Source organism: Gadus chalcogrammus, chromosome 12 (assembly GCF_026213295.1).
Source record: "Gadus chalcogrammus isolate NIFS_2021 chromosome 12, NIFS_Gcha_1.0, whole genome shotgun sequence".
NCBI lineage: Eukaryota > Metazoa > Chordata > Actinopteri > Gadiformes > Gadidae > Gadus > Gadus chalcogrammus.
In genome coordinates, this window is record NC_079423.1 from 3,351,119 (window position 1) to 3,375,424 (window position 24,306).

At 45.8% G+C, this 24,306-nt stretch overlaps 2 protein-coding genes across 3 annotated transcripts in view; one reads left to right on the top strand and one right to left on the bottom strand.

The window, feature by feature from the left end:
• Positions 1 to 80: 80 nt before the first annotated feature.
• The window catches only part of ralgps2 (Ral GEF with PH domain and SH3 binding motif 2), a 62,836-nt gene continuing 38,610 nt past the window's right edge, over positions 81 to 24,306 (bottom strand). The window contains exons 10-13 of one of the 2 annotated variants that reach the window (XM_056604387.1): positions 2,621 to 2,758; positions 2,180 to 2,270; positions 491 to 558; positions 81 to 358 (exon numbers count right to left, since the gene is read on the bottom strand). In XM_056604387.1, the coding sequence (XP_056460362.1) occupies positions 174 to 358; positions 491 to 558; positions 2,180 to 2,270; positions 2,621 to 2,758 (482 nt within the window). In that variant the 3' untranslated portion in view covers positions 81 to 173. The remainder of the gene's footprint in view (positions 359 to 490; positions 559 to 2,179; positions 2,271 to 2,620; positions 2,759 to 24,306) is intronic. The other variant, XM_056604386.1, reaches the window with a different exon arrangement.
• On the top strand, positions 7,506 to 23,922 carry angptl1a (angiopoietin-like 1a). The gene is made up of 6 exons (XM_056604385.1): positions 7,506 to 7,683; positions 16,151 to 16,401; positions 16,527 to 17,147; positions 21,085 to 21,278; positions 22,321 to 22,591; positions 22,863 to 23,922. Exons 2-6 carry the CDS (start codon positions 16,254 to 16,256, stop codon positions 23,048 to 23,050), a joined length of 1,422 nt encoding a protein of 473 aa, XP_056460360.1. The 5' UTR covers positions 7,506 to 7,683; positions 16,151 to 16,253; the 3' UTR covers positions 23,051 to 23,922.

Genomic DNA, 24,306 nt, shown 5'->3' on the forward strand with positions numbered 1-24,306 from the left:
TCCTAGAATTCATTGCGATTAACAGACTATTGATTTGTTTAATGCACTGTGGTGCCTGCTGTATATAAAAAACTGTATTTATAAAGCAATTGCTGAGCTGCGACAGTGTATCATTTAATACAAATAAACAGATTTCAGTCCAGCAAATTGTGCAGCCATAGTAAGGCCTGATCCTACAATGGCTGGTGGTCCCTGGAGGTGACCGGGACGTGTACTGACTTGTAGCCCAGGCTGTGGCTCTTCCTGTGGCTGTAGGGCAGCAGGTTGCGGGGCGAGGGGGGTGTGGCCGAGACCTTGGCGCCCTCGGGGGCTATTGTTCCCTTGCGGCCACAGAGAGGCGAGGCGGACACCTCCTGACCTGGTGTGGAGGAAACAAGGGAACAAACACCTTGTGAGTTCACCTTCAGTGGCTCATTTTGCCTCAATCGTCCACAGATCCTCCATAGGAAGAAATACAACAACGTACGCTCATTCCAAATCTGTGTCTTACCAACAAGGTCCTCTTTGGAGATGTGAGCACGTGGTGTGGTGGTGGCTGGCTCAATCTTCAGGGACAGCCTACAGACAGGAGATAACCTTGGGTCAGCTAGTTAAGGGTTATAGCCAGTGCTTGAATCCTCTTTGTTGAACATGGGGACCCTGGGACATCGCTTAATGCATCCCAAAACACAGGCTCTTAAGCAAACTCTCTGCCAATTAGTGTGGATAATGAATCTCTTTTTCTCTTTCTAAACAAAACTTTTTATAACTTCAAATTTAAAACCCTATGAAAGCGTGTTACAAGGCGACACCCCATGGATTCTGCACGACTAGTGTTGCTCAATGGAAAAAACCAACTATGGACTTAGGTGTCGTCTGCATTGAACACGTGAGGCCGTACCAGTTTTCTTTACAGTGTGCCTAGCAGGAAATCTGCCTCATAGATTATTGCAGTCAGGGCATGTGAAAAGGTAGCCCCTCCTTTTCACGTACACAGGACACTACCCGCAAACCGTAACTGATCAACACGCACACACGCATTCACACATCTGTTAATGTTCAGTATGACGCACGGTGCAGGCGTCTCGTCATGAGACATAGCGATCACAAACGACAAAACCCTTAAGTTACTTGCATGTAAACATCCTCGCAATCGGTCAGTTATCAGCCGATATGCTCCATAACCCATTCTCTGCCGTTAACCCATACATTTTGCATGACACAAACAGACACTGACAGCCACACCCACTTCCTGGGTCCCCAAACATTTTGAATCCCGGGCAACACAAGCACCTGGAAATGCAACACTTCATTGCCTGATTGGGATGCAGGAAAATGACTGTTCGTAAGGGGGAGGGGGGCGTTATTTGCACTATGTTTAATTATTACAGTATTTTGCATTTTGCCACTGTGAAGTTCATAATCAAAATTTGAACTGTTAAAGGTTGGGTATGGAATTCTCTTTTTTTGGCCATTTTTGCAAAATTACTTGAAATCCTTATCATAACCCACTTACAGCCACTGCAAGCTTCTGTTTGTTGTTATCCTGCGGTAGCTACTGGAGCTAGCTAACTAGCTAATAGCTCGCTCTCGTGCATCTGTGTTCGCGCTCGTGCATGATTGCACGTCCATGTACTTGGAATGGGTGGAGTCAGAGTCAGCGTTGAAGGAGAGGGGGTAGGACCATTTGAGTTTTGTGTTTTCAAAATCTGCTGGCGTTTCGCAAATCCCATACCCAACCTTTAAGATGTGTAATGAAGTGTGTGGTTGAATATGATTTCATTATTAAATATAAATGTATTATGGTACTTGGGTCTGTGAACCCCTATGGTAGTTGGTATCTACCAATTTAGTCAATTGGTTGGCTTTATTCAAGTCCGGTATTTTCAGCTTTCGAGGAGGGTTGGTGGAGGCAGAGGGAGACGGCTTGCTGTGAGGCTGGTACATGTTCTGGAATTCTCATGTTATTAGAACTTGGCTAGTGAGCAACCCTCTGGTTGATTTTTGGTTTGTTTATGAAAGTATTTTTTTGGGCTTTTGCTATTTCACTTTTTCAAGCACGGTAAATAAATCAGTTTTTCCACCTAACATATGCTGCTGGCTGAATTCTTGTGGCCTACTCAAGGACTTCATTGCGTCCTTACTGCTACATCCCGCAGTGGAAGTGAGTCGGGAGGCTCTTTTTCACAGTGCGTCTTACTTGTAGTTGTCATCTTCCACAAACTTCTGCAGCTCCTCGATATATCTGACCGAGTTGAGATACTTCTGGACGTGAGGCAACACTGGTGTGTCTGGGGATAGAGGGCAAGGAGCAGCAGAAGCTAGTGTTACTCAATGCAATGTAGTCTGTAGGCTAAATACCTCAGTGCAGAGTACCGGATTCAGTAGGTTTGCACTCCAAACCGAGTAACTGTATAACATCATATGCCAAGCCATCTGTGATGTGCATATTTGAATATTTTCATAAGGTAACCATAAAACCATTAGAACAGGACAATTTTATAACCAGAGAGCTCGAATCAGCTTGCACTTCATTAAGGAAAGGCTGTTACCGTTTTTATGAGTGTGTTTTTATGTGCTTGTGTTTTTACACGTGTGCGTGTAAAAACGGGTGTATACATTTGCGCGTATCAAAGCTCACCGCAGATGCAGGATCTCTGCAGATCTGATATGATCCTAAGGATATTGTTCATCAGGTTGGACCTCTGTTCGTTCTCCAGGATACTGCCGGTGGAGGGGTAGGCGGAGTCAATGTAGGTCAGGTCAGACAGGTACATACCTAGAACAAATAGGAAGAACAGAGGGAACCTTAAGGAAAGTGTTACCCATACAGTAAGGGAGCGTAGACGTAGGTGGACAGTGCTAGCAACAATTCATGAATTCACTCATCATCTCAAGTATGATCACGCCACTTAACTCTTGACCCCTTCAAGACCACTGGATTCAGATATATTTGCATAAAAGGACTTTAGTCAATGCAGACGCTGTGCTGTTCTCGGTCTTTAACTTTAACTCTTTAAATCAACCGGCCTTAGAAGTGATACATCATGTTGACAGGAGACACTGAATGACAATATGATCATGTTTGAACTCTTGAAACTTGTGGCTACGGGCCCTATCTTGCATCCGGCGCAATTGACTTTCTACACTGACGCATGTGTCGTTGCTAGTTTGCAACTGGCGCAGTGTGTTCTTTTCCCTCCACCACCACGCGTCGGTAAATTAGGGAATGATCTTGTGCCCCAGGGGGCGGTTTTGCGAAAGGAGGAGGCGTGTTCTGGGGTTAGGGTTACCCTAACCCTCCCTGGTGCTATTTTGCGGTTTCAGAAAACAATTGCGCAACAAACCAGGAAAGACCTGGTCAGTGGCGCGTTGTTCAGATGCTATTTCAAGGGCGCATGCATAATGTTGCTTGTGCACCTCGCGCATACACTTTGCTTCCCTCATCTACCTAGCCACAAATTCTTGGTAAATTATTTGGGAAAGAACAGCTGATACAGCGGTAATAAGTTGTACTTTTAAATCAATGCATCTGCAAACACGTACAGCAAACACATATTTGCTTGACACAAACATCGTGTACAAGCCCATAACTTTTAGGATTGATGAGTATTTGATCGTGAGAAAACATTGTTTTACCGCGAGTAAGAATAAATGCGGACGTGCGTGTGTGTATGTGTAAAATAATTAATGAATGCAGGCGCGCGTGTGTGCATCCATCTGTTTAAACACACGCCAACTAAACAAGTAACGCATAATACAGTCCATGGCAATGTATATTAACGGGGGGACACATGCATATTAGGAACTCAAGTCGATAACGATAGTGCATACTTGTTAGAAACGATGTTTGTTAATGTATTGCCTATATCATTAAATGGAACCACAGTTACCGCACATCATATGTGTGTTTTCTTTGCTGAAATTTATTTGAAGTCTCAGTATTTCTGAAGTTGTGGCAGAAAACGCTATTCCATGTGTGAATTAGGCAATATTATTTGTCCATAAACTGAGCCATTTGAAGTTTGAAATTCATGTGACATGCATCTGTCTCATTGGAGACTGCAAACGCTCTGTCAAAATATCCACTTGTCAGATAAAAATGCCCTCATGGCTCTTGAAGGGGATGGGAGACGGCACTCTCATTGGTTTATTGCTCGTTACCCCCAAACCACACCTACGGGTAATTAGGCTACTTCAGACCAACCCTTTATAGATTTGCGCTGGGCGCAAGACTCATTTATGCGCCGGTAAAATAGCAACATCGTCATAGAACCGCCCACAAAGCTATTTGCGCTTGGCGATTCACACTTGCGTTTCAGACTGTTAAAATAGGGCCCAATGTGTGCAATTGAATTTGTTGCGCAAATTGTCATTCGTTTTGATGCTGTGCTGAAACCAATTCAGGACCCACAGTGTCTTGTTATGTCGACAGCTACATCGTTTCTCAAGAGAATTCCACAGCGCAGCCACCGCTGACGTCGACCGATCCTCCATAAGGGAGCCACCATATGGCAAATCATGAGGGTAAAAATAAAATGATAAAGAGTCTGATGATAAATATCAATGTCAAAAACGGCAGATAGTGATGTACAGCAGACATAAAATTCTTCTTCTTTTAAAATCCTTTCCACTTCTGAGAATTTATATTCAAGTGCGAGCCCAGACGCAGACATACAGCATAATGGCCCTCCCATCCCACAGGAATCTCCCTTGTCATCCTCCACCACAAACATATTAAAGTGCCTGTGTGATCGAGTCTTTCCACGACACGTCTTCAGCCAATTACCTCTGTTCAGAGAGCTTTCCATTGTGTATCACTCTATAGGTTCAATCCTATTCCATGTTTTGTCATAAGCACATCAGGTTCCAATTTGAAGATGGCGTGCCGATATACAATGCATCGCATGCAAGTATGAAAGCCATATCGGACATTTCCCACTACCTTGGATCAACCCTTAAGAATCAAGGGTATGGAAAAAGCACATTGAATAATTTCTATGGGCTGGTGTTATATTGCACTAATCTGCTGGATGACTTCTAGAGAAGACTTTCTGCACACAGGGCAGGCTGAATAAGTCCAGAGCCCCTGCGTGGGAGATGTGTTACCACTAGGGGAACACAGGGCTGTTCCAGACCTCATGCGGAGAACCGGCCAGGGCTTGTGAGCACAAAAGGAAAACAAACAGGGATGTTAAGTTTAACACTGTGTTGTTTCAATCGGCCGTACATGCTTGGCTCCGACGTGACAGACCGTGTCGCTTGCACTCCTGGTGTACTGATCCAATACAACGGTGGCGCCGTTTTCATTTTCGATGACTCAAGCAATGAATTCAACAGCCGCATTCATACAGCCGACGTTCCCAGCTAACTCACGCCCAGAAGTTAACAGTTTTTCTAAGTGACAGTGTGGCTTAGACAAAACTCCCTCACGTTGTTTGATAGTATTTTCATCTCTGTATAAATCGGACCAGTGTTCTCCGTCTATCTGCAGGCCTTGGAGCAGAGCACGGATTCACAGTGTCTCATTACGTAAATATTAACATTAGAAGGCAAAGCCAGAAACAGCATCCCATCGCTCTCAATATAAAAGACATGAAGGGCTCATCAAGGACTATCTTACAATAATGGGGGGGGGGGGGGGGGGGGGGGGGAGACAGACACAGACCCAAAGGACTGTCGAGAGGGAAAGGTTTCTATAAACTCTCACAGAGAGACAAACAGAGATACAGCGACAGAGACAGAGAGACAGAGAGATCAGAAGAAGAGGAGGAAGTGGGAGGCTTAAACCACTGTGACTGCTCTTCTCACAGGATGTCAACGGATAATGGCAGTAGGTCATGCAGGACTAGGACTACATCCTGCTCCGGAATATACATACACGAAAGAAAGAAAGAAAGAAAGAAAGAAAGAAAGAAAGAAAGAAAGAAAGAAAGAAAGAAAGAAGAAAAGAAAGAAGAAGAAAGAAAGCAATAAAGGAAGGAAGAAAGAAAGAGACAGAAGAAAGAAAGAAAGAAAGAAAGAAAGAAAGAAAGAAAGAAAGAAAGAAAGAAAGAAAGAAAGAAAGAAAGAAAGAAAGAAAGAAAGAAAGAAAGAAAGAAAGAAAGAAAGAAAGAAAGAAAGAAAGAAAGAAAGAAAGAAAGAAAGACACAGAACAAGAGTGAAAGAGAGGGAGAAAGCGAGCAAGAGCATGGATGCATAGAAGACAGCTTGTATACTGTATAATACTTGGCTCGTGCATACGGATCTACTAGCGCACGTGCGTGAAGAGCTCATCGAGAATCAATCTGGAGATTAGAGGGAGAACCGGGGATGTCTCCTTGTGGGCTCCAGTGTCCTTGATTTTCCCCGTTGTGAAACAAACAGAGCCCCTTGTTGCCTTGGTTATACTTGGTGAAAAAATAAAAATACTAAAATGAGGATGCCGTGTTCCTTTTGATCCGGTGAACAACTTTCGCTGACTAAGTTTTACCCCTCTCTGACAAACGATAAACACAACAACGTGGGCCAAGAAGGAGGGAAGTGGAGAAGTTGAGGCGGCTACAGCAGGCTCCAGCTGGGGCAAAGAACTCTGAACTACCCCCCCCTAGCCCCCTGCCGAGCCCACAAACCCCATCACGCAAATCACTTTTATCTGCACCGCCGTTCGCCCTGCCCTCGCATATCCTGCGTTCGAAGTTGCCAGGAAGTTGTTCCAGAGGCCACATCGGCCTCACAATCAGCCTTCTCCTCAAATCAAAAAAACAAAAACAAAATAAGACGAGTGGGACGATAAGTGGTGGGTGAGGTTTGCTTTCTAGGGGCTTTGATCCAAAGAACACCGGTACTACGGGCTTTGATCAAAGGGACTCCGGGACTAGGGGCTATTTGATTTGTGGTGGTGGGGGGGGTGGGGTGTCACGGGAGGTTGTAGCACATTTCCGCATCGGAACAAGCGAATATAAAGACTGTGTGTGTGTGTGAGCGCGCATTTCGTAGATCATTTCCCATTCTGCCTTTCTATTTTTAGACACACACACACACACACACACACACACACACACACACACACACACACACACACACACACACACACACACACACACACACACACACACACACACACACACAGCGGGATGGGAAACTCAAAGAGGCGGACCCTGCTTCCCCCCCCCCCCCCCCACACACCTAACCCATTACATCAGAGGTAGGCTGGGCAGACAAATAGGCAATATCAAACTCCCACTCCCTCCCCCCAACCCCTTCTCCTCCATCCACTACCTCCCACCCACCCACCCACCAACCCTCCCTCCCTCCCATTCGTCTCCCCATCCTTTGTGCAAAAACTGAAGTCATCAGTAGTCTGAGCTCAGTCTGTTGAGTTGGCCCGCTCCTGAAGCCATGCCCCTGCCTCAGCCCCAGGCCAGCTGAGCCCAGAGAGAGATCCCATCGCTGGGAAGAGGGCCGCAAGCACTGCCTCAGAAGACACTAGGTGACCGGACAGGCTGCTCCCCCCCCCCCCCCCCCCCCCCCCCACCCACCCAACCCCCCCCTCGGACCGAAGACAGCCCAGTGGGAAAGAGGAAGGAAAGCCGACTGAGCCACTGAGAAGGACAGAGCGATGAATCCCGAGTGCTATGACTTCGTGCACCGTCAATTCAAAACACACAAGTGAAACTCTTTTACTGCAAGGAAACACACGTCAGCCCTCTGGAAGTCACCAAGGTAAGCATTGGCATGCTCCAGAGGTATTTTCATTGTCTGCTTTGAGTTTGGTCTCGGTATGTAGGAGTCGGAAAGGACAAAGGGGTGTGTGTGTATGTGTGTGTGTGCGTGTGCGTGTGTGTGTGCTCCAGCAGCTGTGATTGCTCCAAAGGGTAAGCACGTTTCGTCACTTTGGACCGGCTGCAGACAGCAACATTAAGCTTATACATCTATTTTTAACAAACTTGCTGGGTGGATAATAAGTACTAATATAGCACAATTTGAATAATTGAAATAGGTTTTGACTGTGAGACAAGTAGTCGTGTGCTATGAAGAAAGTTTAAAAAAGGTGCATGTAGGCAGTAGCCTGCTGATGTATAGGGTAATTTTGTTGCACTCTGTTCTGACAAAGTGCTGATGTTCAATAATCCCAAAAAAAATTTAAATAAGGTAGGATAACGTTGAAAAGAATAAGAAAAACAAACAAAAAAAACACAAGTTGAAAGTGACCGAGAGGAACAACAAAGAACAGCAGGGCAACATCAGAGCGTCCTGGGGACGAGCTGGAGGGAACCCAAGGAGATCAGACGGAGAGACGGCCCAAACGGAGCTAGCCTTGTTTATTTTCCAAGAGCTTTGGGTTTTTCAACGCGCCCTCCTGTGTCTGGACACTGAGGAGGTGATGGCGGTGACCTGGCCCGGTGGAACTATGACGCTACATCAATAACAGGAGCTTAATGGGGTGATGACACTCCTGGCAGGACACGGCGCTCCCGGTGATGCAGGCGTGGTCAGCCCGGCTTCGTGCCGACTAAAGCGCAACACATGTGCACACCGACACACAAACGCACATAAATCTGCATGTCGTGCACGCAGCGTTCCGTGCATCCCCCCCGTTAAAAAAACAAGCCACTTTTCGTTCTTGTCCAGGGCTTATCAATAGTGGCTCAGGGGTAGCCAGGCCAGGAAATAAGAGGGCCATTCATAGGGTGCTGTTAAAACTAAAAAACAAACCTGGTCATTGTACTCCAACCACATCCTCCTATAGCAGAACACACAACCCCACCCCGCCCAGGGGTATCGCACAAGCAACCCCTGCCGGGCCAAGTACCGTGCGGATGGTACACACTTAAGGCACACACTCTGAAAGCTCGGCCGAGCTTTGGGATTGACGGTGAACCATTAGGTTCAAGTGGCCTTACAGTAGTAGCTGCGCTGCTGGGGAAGGGAGGCCGGGCGAACCGCTCCATCTCCCGTGAGTGAGCACATCTGCGGACGTCGTTGAAGGAAAAATGGACAGAGAGCATAAAAACAGACCCTGATACACAGACACGCCAACTTAAATCTCTCTGTCTTTTTCTCTCTCTCTCCCTTACACACACACACACACACACACACACACACACACACACACACACACACACACACACACACACACACACACACACACACACACACACACACACACACACACACACACACACACACACACACACACACACACACTTAAAAAGGCTAAACTTGAGGAAATTTGACAAAATTAGAGAGCAATAAAAGGCTGATAGAATGTATTGCAGCAATTATGCCATTTCCATGGAGCTAAATTGTTTTTTAAATACCCTCATAACTCATCCCAGACAAAAAGGTGGAGCCGCTTTCAGAGAGCCTTTTGCAGAACATTCAGTGCTAGAATAGCGTGGCCCTGAGCTTCACCTGAAACTTGCACGTGTGGAAGGAACGTTTTGGACGGAAGATTTAAAGCTTCATCACCCTCCGTTCATACACGAATCCAGGACTCTTCACCATTTACGTCATGAATTACAACCAAAACCCCTACTTGCTGTCGAACTTTATTTAACAGCTATGATGCATTACTGCACCAGTTTCACCAATGTTGCCATTTTCGGAAGTGTGAACCAGTTATTTGCCGTTAACAGCACTGACTGCCAATTACTTAAAAAAAAAAAGGCCATGCAGTGCTCAACTATTAACTAAGGAGAGCCTGGACAAAGAGGATTGGAGGTCTGATGTGTGTCACTAATTGTAAGAGCTTAACCATCTGATGGAAGCCGGCACGCCATGGTCCACAGACTTGTCATGTGTGACATTATCACAGAGGACCCGTTTACAGGAGGGGTTGGAGTCCCTCTTCAAAAATCCCAAATTTAATACCATTGTGAGGTCGTGACGCAATGGGGGTTTCCTCTGTAGCGTATGCTGCGCTCAATCTAGATTGACGAGAGATAGGAGTCTAGACAGAATATCTCAAGAAAGCGTGGTCAAGTTACACGCTTAGCTTATACGTTGTCGGTCGTCAACCAATGAAAAGCAACAAGGGGGAGGGGGTAGGAAGGAACCTCAAACTTTAATGTGGTAGTGCAAATCAAGCAGAGATTTCTGGTAGACTGCACAGATGTCTAAACAGGCTGAGAGGATTGTGATCGCGTTGTTCCATTTGTGTAAACACATTTGTATTTTGATCTGGATAAGTGTCTAGATTCAAAAAGGGTTGACGAATGTAGATATTAATCTTGCGTAAACAAGGGCTGAGACAATATGAAATACCAGCAGCTCTGCAAGGCAAAACTAATCCACTGATGATGAATGCCTTCAGAGACGCACAGATATAATTTGAATTTGGATGTTTCCATCACACCAAAACACGAACAGGCATACAAGATAAACATTGACAGGCCTATACAGCCAAACCATGTCAGAGAGTGGTTTTCCATTGTTTTTGATGGTTTATTTTTATGATTCATGTGTTAGCACTGATGGAAGAACTCAGCATTTAATGAAGCTTGCTGTCTGAAAGAAAGAGACGATAAACAGCAGAAAACTGTTATGACTAAGGGGAAAGGAACTGGGAGGAAGTAGAAATCCTCTTGTTTACAGCCATACCGAGGCTTAATTAGAGTCTCCACTAATGAGAGTGTGGACACAGCCGAATGGACAGGTCAGCTGCAGGGTCAACACCACATTAGAACGTTGGGAGGGGGCGGGGGGGGAGCAGACAAACTGAAATAAATGAGCTCTTCCCTCTCTGGGCTAATATCAAGCATCTGTATCAGTGATAAATGTTTCAGTAAAAAGGTGAGCCTGGGTTACAAAAACATGCGTGAGCAACGGCAGCTGCCTGTCCCACAGTTCATCTTGAACCTCGATATTGCACTTTGCACACTGAAAATAAACACAAGGGGCTTCTGTTCATCGATGTCCCGGACGTCTTTGCCCAGTTAAACGGATTAAAGAAACAAAACAATGAAGCAGTAAATTGGGCGAATACTTCTTCAGTTGCTTTTGATGGACTTTGTTTTTTCAATGTCAAACTTGCCAGCATGCTCAGCACTGTTAAAACATGGTATATGCACCCAGTACTGTCCCATATTCCTATCCACACATTTTACTTCAAAAGTGCCTCTTTGTTTGAGGTGGTAGTAGCGTGCGCACCATGCAGGTTGTGTTCAGGGTGAGGGGTGTTCTTTACAGCCTTGAATGATAGTACTGCAGTGTGTGTGAGAGAGCTCTACAGTTGTGGGCAGGGGCTACCAGGAGAGCGGTGAGAGAGAGATGAGGGCCCTTATCTGAAGTGTGTCTGACAGGGCAATAAAGAGGGCCCTTGTGTGAACCATTTCCGGTGCGAGTGCAGTGAACTGAATAATGGCGACGTGTAACTTGCCCTGTTTTTTTATGTGTGCATAGGTGTAACGTGTGTCTGTGGGGCTCTCCCGCGCAGTGCGCATGGCTGAACCCTGCCATATCCAAACAGAGGAAAATGGCCTACCTACGTTTCACAAAGGCCAATTGATTGCCGAAATATGGGTCAGCAAGACTGGAGTGGGGCTACGTTCTTATCCCCCACACTCTTAGCAACCCCCACACACTCTTAGCAAACACACTCTTTCTCCCCCCCCCCCACAAGCAGACCTCCGACCTGCCCATCAGCCCACATGTTTAGAGTTTCACTGTTCTGGGACCAAAACAGATGGGGGGTCAGGGGCCTCTAGGGCCCGAGGGTTTGGGGGGGGTTCCGTGCCGTGCATTTCACAGCCCAGAAAAGCATAATTCAGTAGCTTGGTACGCAAAAGGGACCCAGGAACCCCTTTAGGGTTCTATGATTTATGTCATCTGTCTGGGTATGATCCAAGCCCAGGCCAGGGCTTCCTGAATGCTCACCACCTACTACAGGAAATGGTTCTTCCTTTCTCTGCGCTCTCGGTGGTTGTGTAGTTCTGAACAAAGGATCCAGTCCACATAACAGATGTAGTAAGTTGTTCTTTCTTGTCTTCTTTTATTATCTGCAGATTCACCTGAATCTCACTCAGAAAAAAAGGGTGGGGGTAAATATGGGTAAATATTACACAATGGTGAACATTATGAATGAGAAACATAATGGTTTGTCCGGTTCAAAATCCGATGGACAAGTTTCTGACTTCTTTTTTTATGACATTGCCTCTCTGTCAACAGTGTCAACAGAGATCCCCATTTTGTAAGAAAAGTACACCCACGTCCGAGCGGTCGTGAAACTCAGCACCGCTAGCAGAGAGGGTCGTGGTTTGGCTTGCACGGGGCTACATGGACGGTGGATGAAAGTTTTTTAAGCAAACGGGGGAAAGAAGCCGTCCAGCTGTGTTGACATGTAAATAGAGCACAGCAATTTACTGTTGCAGACGGCATTTCCCCATTGTCCTTCCTTCGTTTCTCTCCACTCCTCTGGATGTGTTGTGCATTTCGGGGCACGTTGGAAAGGCTGTGGGAAAGTCTGAGGGCCAGATGGAGGTCCTGGAAGCCGGATTGGAGGCAAAGAAATACGCTGGCTATAACTTCTTAAATATATTTCAGCCAAACCTCTCGTTCCCACAAGACGAGCCGTCCCAGCCGATACATCAGAAGCTGCGAATAATCACCTGGAAAATAGTCTGGCTATGAAGAGCAGGGGCTCGACATTTTTTTAGAAATATGTCGGACGATGGCTGTTGTGAAACGTCTATGAGATGGTTGACTAAATATAAATTACATCTCAATTTAGAGCAATGCAGTTAACATTTTTTTTTATTCATTGTTTACCTAAACACTGATTATGTTGTTAGGCAGTCATGCCCATTTGCACTGTGTTTATCCACTAATCTAAACAGCAGCATTGTTGATTCTGCCCTAACGAGCTCTCAGGTTATGGCCCCACTCGCAGCTGCTGATAATAGCTATTATTACCAGCTGCTACGCATCTACAATGTAAGTGACCACTATATTAACCACAGTTACCAAGCAACAACAACAACATAAGCAAAGTTGGGGGAACTGGGGGAAGATGGAGAATGACGGTAAGGGTTTGTGCGAGTGAACTCAGAGCCAAGTCATTGGCAATGCGGATACACAGCCCTGTGTGTGTTTGCATGTGTGTGTGTGTGCGCCTTTGCATGAGCAAGTGCGTGAATGTGATTTGGACGGCGCTGTGCCTCTACATTACTTGTTCCTCTACGTTATACCTGAAATTCACTTTCTCCTGAGCAAGCGGGTGTTCTCCCTACGGGTCAAGAGCAGAGTCACATCTCCCCACTGTACAAGCTCTCCCCCAGCGCACGGGGAGAGGAGAGCAGCCTCTGAATCGAACCGGGAGTCGGGAGAACAGGGACAAAAGGTAGATAGAGCTGGATTGTGGGAGTGTGTAGATCTGCTGCGAGTCGATGCAGCATCTGTTCTGGGCTAGACAAGCACCTTGACAGAGCCTGGCCCCACCAACATTGCATTCATTATTTGAATTAAGAGCGGAAAATAGTGTTTCCCGTTCTGCAGGCTTTTCCCCCTAGGTTATTTGTACGTCATCCGTTGATGGGAATGAGACGCATCCTCCCGCCAGACCCAATGCGCCAGGCAACTGGGGATGGTGCAAAGTAGCAGGACAGGGGGGGGGAAATATATACGAGGAGCAGGATGGTGGCTTGAAGAAACAGGAAGACAGGGGGAAGAGGGTCTAAAAAGGAGCTACGTGTTAACAGGGATAATATGAAAAAATAATGCATAGAAAAACTGACACGACTGCCAGAGGTAGAGCTAAGAAAAGCCCTGTAAAGAATGATTAAGTTTGTGGACCTGGTCCATCTATGGGAAAGGCAATGATCTCATTCCCAGAACACCAAACCAGGGAAGGTTTTTAAGGCCCTGTCCCACTTTCTCGCTCTAAAACTCTCTCTTCATCCATCCTTCGATCCATTCGAGATGCCTTATATCTGTTTCCCGGGGAGATATATGCTTTGATTCCACTGTTTGGCACACAAATCTTTCATGCTCGGTCTACTCTGTGGTCCGCATGTCCTGTTGACGGGGCCAAGTGCTGTTGTGAACGCAATTGATCCGACAGAAGCTTAATCGTCAGGCTCTGATGCTAACAGGAAGTGGCAGTGTTACACGGCCCCGGCATAGTTCCTTCTCCGCCAGATATTGCAGAGGCACGCGCGAGTGCACGCTTGTCCAAGTGCACAAGTGTCAAAGGGGAAAGATAGAGACCCGGTCCCTGCTCAGAAGATATCAGATCAAACCAGTTCTTTAAAAACGCATTCACGAAGAACACTGGAATGCCTCTCATGGGTTGTGGATAAAAGCAAGAGATGGGCCAAGGAATTAAGCTTGAAAGGAAAATCATTGCCAGAGCATAGCCATAACCAGACAGGCAGAGAAGGGAGAAATAGACACATAAATACACAAAGAAACTGATGTGTAAAAGAGATGGAAGATATTGGTAATGAAGGTCGAGTGGCAGTAGGTAGAGCAGACAAGGCTGACTGCTGAGTGAGTTGGCCACTTCTGAACCCAAGATTTGTGATGGAGTGGCTCTCAGAGGGAGAATAGAGGTGCTTATGGTGTTTCTACAGTGGAATCACAGCTATGATGGCTAGGAACCTTCCCAGAACTAAGGCTGCACGGTGGGGAAGGCTTTAGCTTCTGCTTAATCCATTAGCATAAGCTCTCTGAGGTCGGAGAGGATGCACTACCTAGTTACACTGTCAGGGATGTGTACTGGTGGAAAAATACACGAGTGCGTCTCTCTTTCACTCACACACACACACAGATGAATAATGTCTTGGGCACTCCATGTGTACAGCTATTCAATCATACCTTTTGACGTACAGACCTAGACAAACACACACACAGCAGATCTGTGTATTTTTCCAGCATTGAGTCTAGTGACAGGAGTGGCAGTATTCCTGAGGAACCACAATGTTGTCATATGAATAGGCCCCAGTCTGAGGGAGGGCTAATGATGGCGTGATGTTAAGAGACTTCCACACTGCACTGTCCATGGAAAGGCTGTGTGTGTGTGTGTGTGTGTCTGTCTGTCGGTGTGTGTGTCTGTGTGTGTCTGTCTGTGTGTGTGTGTCTGTGTGTCGGTGTGTGTGTCTGTCTGTGTGTGTGTCTGTGTGTGTGTGTGTGTGTGTCTGTCTGTCTGTGTTTGTGTCTGTCTGTGTTTGTGTGTGTCTGTGTGTCTGTGTGTCTGTCTGTCTGTCTGTGTCTGTCTGTCTGCGTCTGTCTGTGTGTGTGTCTGTGTGTGTGTCTGTGTGTGTGCGTCTGTGTGTGTCTGTGTGTGTGTCTGTGTGTGTGTCTGTGTGTGTAATCTGGTTTTGGCGGTGATCAGACAGAACATTGTGGGCAGCAGGGGAACATAGTCGGTCCTTTAATTTGAATGTTTTGGCCACAATTCATCCCTTCGAGGAAGAAAACACATTATTTATTCTGTTGGGTCTGTGTGCGTTTTCAAATATAATGTTCAACCTTGCTTTAGTCCACCATATTACACCTCTGCTGTTTGCGGGTCATGGTGGAGTCACGCTGCATAGTAGATGATATGTTTAGTAAACCTGCCTGACAGGAGTACCTGCAGCCGTTAACCCATGAGGCGTCGGGATGGAAGTGGAAAGTCAGCGAGACCTGCTGTAGGGGCGGTCAGGGATGTCTTTCTACTCCCATCACTTCGAGAAAAGTAGAGCGCTTCACTTTCACGACATGGAGGAATCAATCCAAATTTAAGAAAATAAATAGAGGAGGATGGCCTTAAAGCCGGCGAGGAATTGTTTTCATTTCAAAGACGCATACCAAAGATAAAGCGATGCCAGAAGCCCTGGATGGAGAGGGCTTGTAGGAGTGCAGTGCTCGGTGCCATTTCCTTCCCACTGCTCCGCATACACAACGACTTACAACACTTTTCAGACAGGGGGTCTAATTCAAACAAGCTAAATGGGCTACAATAGCTTACTGTCCCTATTCCAAACAATGCCGTCATCAACAGTGCATTTTGTGTTTTCGATCCTTGATCATTTAAATTATATTGCACAACAAGTTAATTGTTACCTTTGTGGATATATATATATATCGTATATACACACACAGACACACACACACTTACAAATTAGTATGTCTGCTCGTGTAAAATCTTTGTGACCAATTCAAATTCAAACAAAGCTAATTGTTTGCGTGGTCTGTGGTGTGCATACAGGGAGGTCCAGAGGAAACCACATCAACCTTTCCCATCCATTCGTCTGTCCATTCATTCCCCCCATCATCAGTCAAGCCAGCTAGCGGAGTTTGTACCAGCAGCCATGCAGGTGATGTGGAGCCTCTATGCCCTGCTATGCCTCTGCCTCTGGGGGCAGTGCTCTTGCCGTGGCCGCAGGACCAAACGAGCCACAGAGGACGATGCCAAAAAGTGTTCCTACACCTTCATGGTGCCTGAGCAGAAGATTACAGGTCAGACTACTTCTTTAACTTTCAATGAATAGCCTGTAGCTTAAAAAGGCTTGATTGCTTTAAAATGACGATCCATGTCAATGCAATGCTAATAGTTATAACCTATGAACCAATACTGCACCCAGGCCCCATCTGTGCCAGCGCCACGGGCCCGGAAATGGACAAAGAGAGGGTGACCCGCATGGACATGTCGGACGTGCGGGAGGTGCTGCACAAGCAGCGGAGCGAGATCGAGACCCTGCAGCTGGTGGTGGACGTGGATGGCAACCTGGTGAACGAGATGAAGCTGTTGCGGAAGGAGAGCAGGAACATGAACTCCAGGGTGACGCAGCTTTACATGCAGCTGCTGCATGAGATCATCCGGAAGAGGGATAACTCCTTGGAGCTGGCCCAGCTGGAAAACCGCGTCCTCAACGTGACCTCAGAGATGCTGCGCTTGGCCTCCAGGTACAAGGACCTGGAGGCCCGCTTCGCCACCATGGCGGGCGTGGTCAACAACCAGTCGCTGCTGATCACCGCCCTGGAGGAGCAGTGCCTCAGGACCCTGGGCCGCGGAGAGCTTCCCGCTTCACCGCCGCTGGTGCAGGTGGTGCCGGAGAACTTGCCTGTCAACAGTCGAGTCACCAACGAGATCCACAGGCACACCAACAACCGGGCTTTTCCTCGGGGATCACGTATGGAGGCCCCGACCGCCAGCCCGTATGGGATCGACCCACCGCCTCCACAGGGGACACTCAGCTCGGATGGTATGTATATATAAACGCATGGTGGATGGGGGTGTCAAGATTCAGGGCGAACTTGACAAAAGATCCCAATTTGAAGTTGTATGTTAACTGGAATATATAGACCATTGACCTAAATGACTGCAATCGCAAATTACATTTATTGTGTGGCCTGGTAACACTTTACACCAGTTGTCATGCCAAGAAAGCAGTGAAATCATACGTTACTCTGACTCCCTAATAGACAGCTGTACTGGCTGCACTTCAATGAACATATGGATTGAGTTGGTGCAATGCAATTTGCAATTGACTGTGGGATCCTTTTCTTATGTATGCGTTATGTTTTTTTGAGGGGGATTTAAGGACGAGCTATAAATTGTTCTTGCTCAGAAAACAGGATTTCTTGGCAGGGCTATTTGTGCAGTAGGCAAAAATACTGGAAATAATCACCAGAATTAATAGATTTTTGTCCAAATTAGCAATCTGTGCTGTCCATTCAACTTTTTTAAAATAGACATTTAATTTTTGTTCAAACAAGCATTCATTGGGATTGCCATTGCCAATGATTGCCAGGTTTCCCTATTTGCTGTTCATTTTTAGCTTTGTTCCTTTCAGCCAATGGCACAGAGCATCAAGGCAGACTTTTGGCGCATAGGTCCTGGTTGACATCACAGGCTCAATGTTTTTATTAATTCTATGCTATAAACTACCAGAATATAAATGCTTAAAAGAATACACTGAGGATAACACCTAGACAAAAACAATAGCTCACTGATAAGCTCCTCTAAGTTGACAGAGCCTCGAGACTCTGAGGCAGGCTGGCTCAACCGGCCATGAACCCAGGACAACTTTCAATTAGACACCGGAGTCAGACGTTTTCCTGCACAAAGGCCATGTTAAACAATGTAGTGTTGCTCGAATAGAAAACGTCAAAGTATTTATCGCATGACCGCAGTTTATTCCACGGAAGGTTGGGTCCGTTACAGCCACAGATGGCTCAGAGGATTAGATCACTCACACTCACTGAGTCAGCCATATGCTCCTAATTGTAATTTACATGTCATAATAACCATCATTTAACAATTGCAATCATTTTCTATTTTACACAATTCCCATAATGTTTAAAAAAAACTTGTGGCTCCTATAAATGTTACAATTATTTTAAGCTTGATTACCATCCCTACAAAATACCGCCAACATTTAGCCCACAGTTCATTTAAGTGTCTCTCCTGACTAATAAACAAAAGAAGCAGCCACACCAAGGCCAGCTCCTGGCACTGTGCCCAGTGGACAGACCCACTGCAGCACTGCGTGTTTGAACGCCACTTCTAGAGAGCTTGGGCCGCAGCGCTTAAACCTCCTTCAAGGTACAGGGCCCTGACTTCCTGCACTCATTCCGACATAACTACCCCTGAACTCGAAACGCTGTTAACGCGGCACAGGCCCGCTGAGATACCATCCATGATGGAAAATAGGGCCGGAGGGGAGGGACTGAAGGAAAAAAAAGAAGAGTGAAGTTAGAGGAGGGAAAATGGCTGGGACTTCACTTAATGTGGACAAGAAGGACTCTGTACTAAATGCGTATTTCTACGTGGATGTATTATATAACTGTCCTCCCTACCACAGAGCTTTGACTTCAGATCAGTACTGCTGCTCTTTAGTCTTGCAAGGTCAGACGTGACTCTTCCACTTTGTTGCGAGATTAACCGTCTGTAAACCAGTTACACTAAATCTGTTTCTGGCTCAGTGATTAGTTTCACACTTTCCCCCAGACTTTTCTTACCCTCATTGTCCCTGGTTTAACCTTGAAGGGTAAAAATAAAAAAGTGAACAAGTAACATAGAAGTTAAATTAAACAACCCATTAAGACATTGCTGCACAAAATGTATGCTCGGCCAGCAGGATATGGTGGAAGATTAAGTTAACCAAGCCTGTCCAACCACATGGAAGTTGATGGTATGTCTCCATTAGTTTATATCATGAGACTGGCTGATTGCATTAACTACATTTGTAGGTATTGGAGGTGGATGTCTATCACAAGACCTTGATAAAAAGTGTACCAGATTCTTGAAGCAATCCTTGGCCAAGAGATGAGAAGCAAGCTCAAAACAGACTATTCCACTAGCAGCTTCTAACAATGGCTGCTGATCAAGCCTTTGTGCAGCAGTATGTAAAACAAATATTGCTACAACAGCAAATATCCAGCAACAATCACAGATTGAAATAGTCTACATTCATTCATCATAAAACAGTCAAATATTTGTGCCTCCTCAATCGACGCTCCTTGTTGAAAAGCCGTCTATGTTTGTGTTCACTCTGCTGTTATTGGAAATATCCATTCATGACACCAGGTTACGATCATAGCCAGGTTTGAATGGTTCAAACGAAGACACACTACCACGGAGTCAAGAGAAAAATCCCTAGAAGCAGGGGATGGATCCGAGTGCCTGAGACGTTCACCTTATGGAAGTCATCCATCAGCGGGCCTTGGACAACGGGCGGGCAAACTCTGCCCCTCAATCACTTAAAATGATAAGAGCCCAGCTCAGTAGTTTTCTTTGCTAATATAACTCAATCACAATTACTTGGCACCGGTCCCTGGCCCTTTTCCCACCTCACTCCTGCGAAGTGTGGGAGACAAAGTAGGAATTCAAAACCCTGTGTCTCGGTGATCGCCAAAGGTTCTTTCCTGTGTAGGACTTCTTCCTGTAAAGTACACAGTGCGAAAAACCACAGTTTGGTCTAACGGAGCCTTATTCAAACCACACGGTTGTACGCGTCTGCATTTATACTAACCTCAATCTCTGACCGCCATGTTTGGACAGTCTGGCATTACATGAATGGAAGTGTGGGAGGGCATTGACAAAGAGAGAGAGCGACGGGGGACCCCCGTACCCGGGATCAAATGCTGGTCCGATGGAGATATATTGTTACCACATAAATACACGGCTTGTGTTAACAGGGTTTTTAGCTATCTGTAACGAGCTCAACAGTGGTCCCTGTTTGTTCCCATACTGAGCTAAGGGAAATCATCTTCCCTGGTCCTCCGGACCGTGGAGGCCTGCCCGCACAATGCTTGTCTTCATCCTGGTTCAACACATCATTCATACCAGGACGAGAAGGGAAAACTTGGTGTTTTTGTGTCAGGCAGCTTCGGACCAGGATGCAGCACTAACTCTGTACTTTGTGTACAGGAAAAGAAAGTAGCAGAATCCATATTCATGCAAAAAAGGCGCATACTAATAATGTTTTCATTAATTATACAGACACTGTGGATTTCGTTTTTTCTTTTTTAGCGCTAAATCCCTCCAAAAACAAAAGCCTGTTTTATTATTTTATTCCATCTGTTCACCGTCTGAGAGTAGTGTTGATGACTTTAGCAGAACCACTGAAAGAGGAGACGTATTATTCGGCTCTAGATTCTCTTATAAATATACAGCGACAGTGTCTACCCTAGTCACCGTTATGACATAACTACAGCGACATGTGGAAAGGAATTGGGATAGTTATTTTTTATGACTTTGACCAGGTCATGTTACTGTCGGTCCAGCACTGGCCTCTCTCGCTCACTCACTTTATTTATATTAAGAGGCAAAAGAAAGCTGACATACTAGCATGCACATCTGTTTTACATATTCTGTTTGAATTGGATTCCCACATTTCCCAAACAACTTGCTAAAATGTCATTCACATGGGTTGTTGTCTACATGATCAAAACAACCAAATGTGGCACCATCAAAATGAAGTCTAAAAATAACAACCATTTCTGTTCATAAGAACCAGCAGACACGTTGTCGTACCATCTAAATATAACTCAGCGCCTATATACTATCCATCACGCGAACAGTGTCTATAAATCTAGAAGCACCCTTGACTTCGATACTTGTGATATAAAAAGAGAGACTTGAATTATGATTCCCTTCCCTCTCTCCTGTCCAAAAACGCTACATCCTACCCCAAGGTCCTTATAAGGACTGCTTCCAGGTACGCCAGGCGGGCCACAGCATTAGTGGGATGTATCTGCTGAAGCTTGACGGCAGTGAACGCCTGGTCCAGGCCTGGTGCGAGCACGGCCTGGACAACGGGGGATGGACCGTGTTGCACCGGAGGAGAGACGGCTCCGTCAACTTCTTCAGAAACTGGGAGAATTACAAGGTGGGATGTTCACGCAAAGACACACACACACACACACACACACACACACACACACACACACACACACACACACACACACACACACACACACACACACACACACACACACACACACACACACACACACACACACACACACACACACCTTGACAGTTGCTGTGCTTAATGGGGAAACATAATAACCCACCCAGACAGACACTTCAAACGTGCCAGTGTTTCCACCATCATAATAACAACCTTCAGCGATGGAGCGCTGTGACTGGAGCTCTGCCCATCTCATTAGTAGCAAATTTTTTATGCGGCCAATAGAAACTGTACATTTTGTGGGACCTTGCGGGCCGACAAGGAAGCCGTGGTCTTCCCCACTCCTCCGTCCCTCTGTAGGAAAAATCCCTCTTTACTTCCTCCCTGTAGGTTTTTAACAACCAGGCAGATGTCACACAGGATCTAGTAGAATAGGCCAAAGGGGGACTGAGGAAAACAGCTGTTTTGTTTGCAGCAGGATAAAATGGCTCGCCTGGCTCTTAAATGTATACATTACTCTCAAAATGTTCTTCTTGATTTTGAATAAAACCCCCAAGTAAATGGACTGCATTTATATAGCGCTTTTCTAACCATTGGCCACTCAAAGCGCTTTACAATGTTGCCTCACATTCACCATTCACGCACACATTCACACACCGACGGCGGAGTCAACCATGCAAGGCGACAGCCAGCTCGTCGGGAGCTAACAGTCAGGGTTAGGTGCCTTGCTCAAGGACACCTCGACACTCAGCTAGGAGGAGCCGGGGATCGAACCAACAACCTGCCGCCCCCAAGTACTATACATGAGTCATGTATTAAAAGGGTAGTTCTGAATAAACCACACTAGACATATTTGTCGAGTAACAACCATCTGCCTTTCACTTAGAAATGCAATTTATGTACAATTTGATATTCATGTGCATGTGTTAGATCATTATTTATGTGTGTGAACAGGGAAAGAAGTTGAAGGCTGGTTTTCAACCAAGTTTTTTTTACTATGCACGTGTCCCCTTTGCAGAAAGGCTTCGGGAACATAGATAGCGAGCACTGGCTGGGTCTGGACAACATCTACCACCTGGGGAAACAGGGCGACTACAAGCTGCTGGTGGAGCTGGAGGACTGGACGGGCAAGAAGGTGTACGCCGAGTACAGCAGCTTCAGCCTGGAGTCTGAGAGCGAGGGCTACCGCCTGAGGCTGGGCACCTATCAGGGCAACGCCGGGGACTCCCTCACCAGCAACAACGGCAAACAATTCACCACTTTGGATCGGGACAAGGACGCATTCTCAGGTAGGAAGACATGCCGTGCCGTACGGAAGCCTTGATGGCAAACATATCCACTCGGGTCAAGACGTGTGATTTGTTTAAATGACCTTTGAGTTTCAAATGAGCTTTAGAGGCCCATGATGTCAGGGATAACAGCCCCAAGTCTGATCTGACCAGATCTGATCCAGGATCAGAAACAAGTGGATCAGAAACCAGAGTGTACCGGCAGTAGTTGTGTGCTGCATCGGTCTCCTCTTTATTAACCGGTCACCTCTGTATCTCTTATTTCCTTTAGGTAACTGTGCCCACTTCCATAAGGGCGGGTGGTGGTACAACGCCTGTGGTCAAACCAATCTGAACGGGGTATGGTACAGCGGCGGAATTTACCGCAGCAAGCACCAAGATGGAATATTTTGGGCAGAGTACAACGGGGGGTCCTACTCACTCAAGACTGTCCGCATGATGATCCGACCCATTGACTAAGTCTCAGGATGATGGCCCCTTTTATGCCTTTGACCTTTCTTTTTTTTACCAAGAATAGGAAGGCAAAAAGGCAGTACTTCAATGGCCGGACATTATGAACTCCCACACACACACACACGCGAGTGCGGTGGCAAACTGTCTTTCGGATGGTGCTCCGAGAGGTTGCCATCCATGGGACCTTCCAGTATTCCTCCCAGGTGCCATTTTCTACCCACTAATGTTAAAATGTAACGTGTATTTGGCGGTAGTAAGCAATAGTAAAAACAATATCAATTTAATTATTCTATTCTGTGTAGCCAGTTGAAATGTTATGTTGGACAATCAAAAGAGACAGGCCTACACGTGCAGTCTGGTGCTTTAAATACTACTGGTCGGAGAGTTTGGATTTGTCCGTTGGGCTTTCCCACTATTACGACCAGGAAATGAACTCCTGGAACAATCTGCGTGTCGATTTTGTGGGTACAGCTGAGCTGGCTTAAGTATGTAAATATCTTTGGCATTATTTTCATGAGGTAATTTAAGAGGTGCTCAGGCCTAATATTTCCATTGGTCTCCAAGTAACCGTTCCCTTCTGTTATTTATCAGTGTATTTATATTGATTATAGTCAATCCAATGCAACTTGTTTTAAAAAGGTGATGAGTGCGTTTAACAATCAACAACTTTAAGCGCCCAAGTAACTTACCAATAGGCATTAAATCACACCCAAAATAATATGTGGTGTAGTCTACAGTTACATTTTACAAGGCTCGAATTGCTTCCTTCAAACTGGCTTCCAGTTTCAACATCTCATCAACACGTTGTTGTATCTCATGCTCATCATGGAAGATGAGCCTGCATATGAGCCCTGTTCTAATAAATGAGTCCTACAATACTTTTTTTATTATTTCTGTGGAATAACACTTTTTTAGCAATGCATTGACTAATATATGCCTCCTAAACCTGCATCCAAAAAACACGAGTGTTTGAATACTGCAAAAATAATGGAAAGAAGATCTTCACTAACAATCATTTATGACTAACAACAGGAACAGGGGATTAGCCTTCTGATTAAAATATCTTCAAGCTGACCAGGGATTGGAAGATATCACAAAACGGCTGCAAATTTCTACGTTTTGCTCTGGGGGATAGTGGGATGAAAACGGATTGCTGAAAGTCTGGGCAAAATATTTTATATCAAAAAAAATGTACTGCCAATAAAAAGTAAAAAAGGCCAGAATGCCATTTTAAACCCCCAAAAATGAACATTTCCAAAAAC

What these genes read in the sequence shown, in the direction of transcription:
- angptl1a (XM_056604385.1), top strand. Translation starts at nt 16,254, where the DNA reads ATGCAGGTGATGTGGAGCCTCTATGCCCTGCTATGCCTCTGCCTCTGG. An exon ending in GCCTGAGCAGAAGATTACAG is followed by an intron (nt 16,402 to 16,526) that starts GTCAGACTACTT and finishes TACTGCACCCAG; the next exon opens with GCCCCATCTGTGCCAGCGCC. An exon ending in GGACAAGGACGCATTCTCAG is followed by an intron (nt 22,592 to 22,862) that starts GTAGGAAGACAT and finishes TATTTCCTTTAG; the next exon opens with GTAACTGTGCCCACTTCCAT.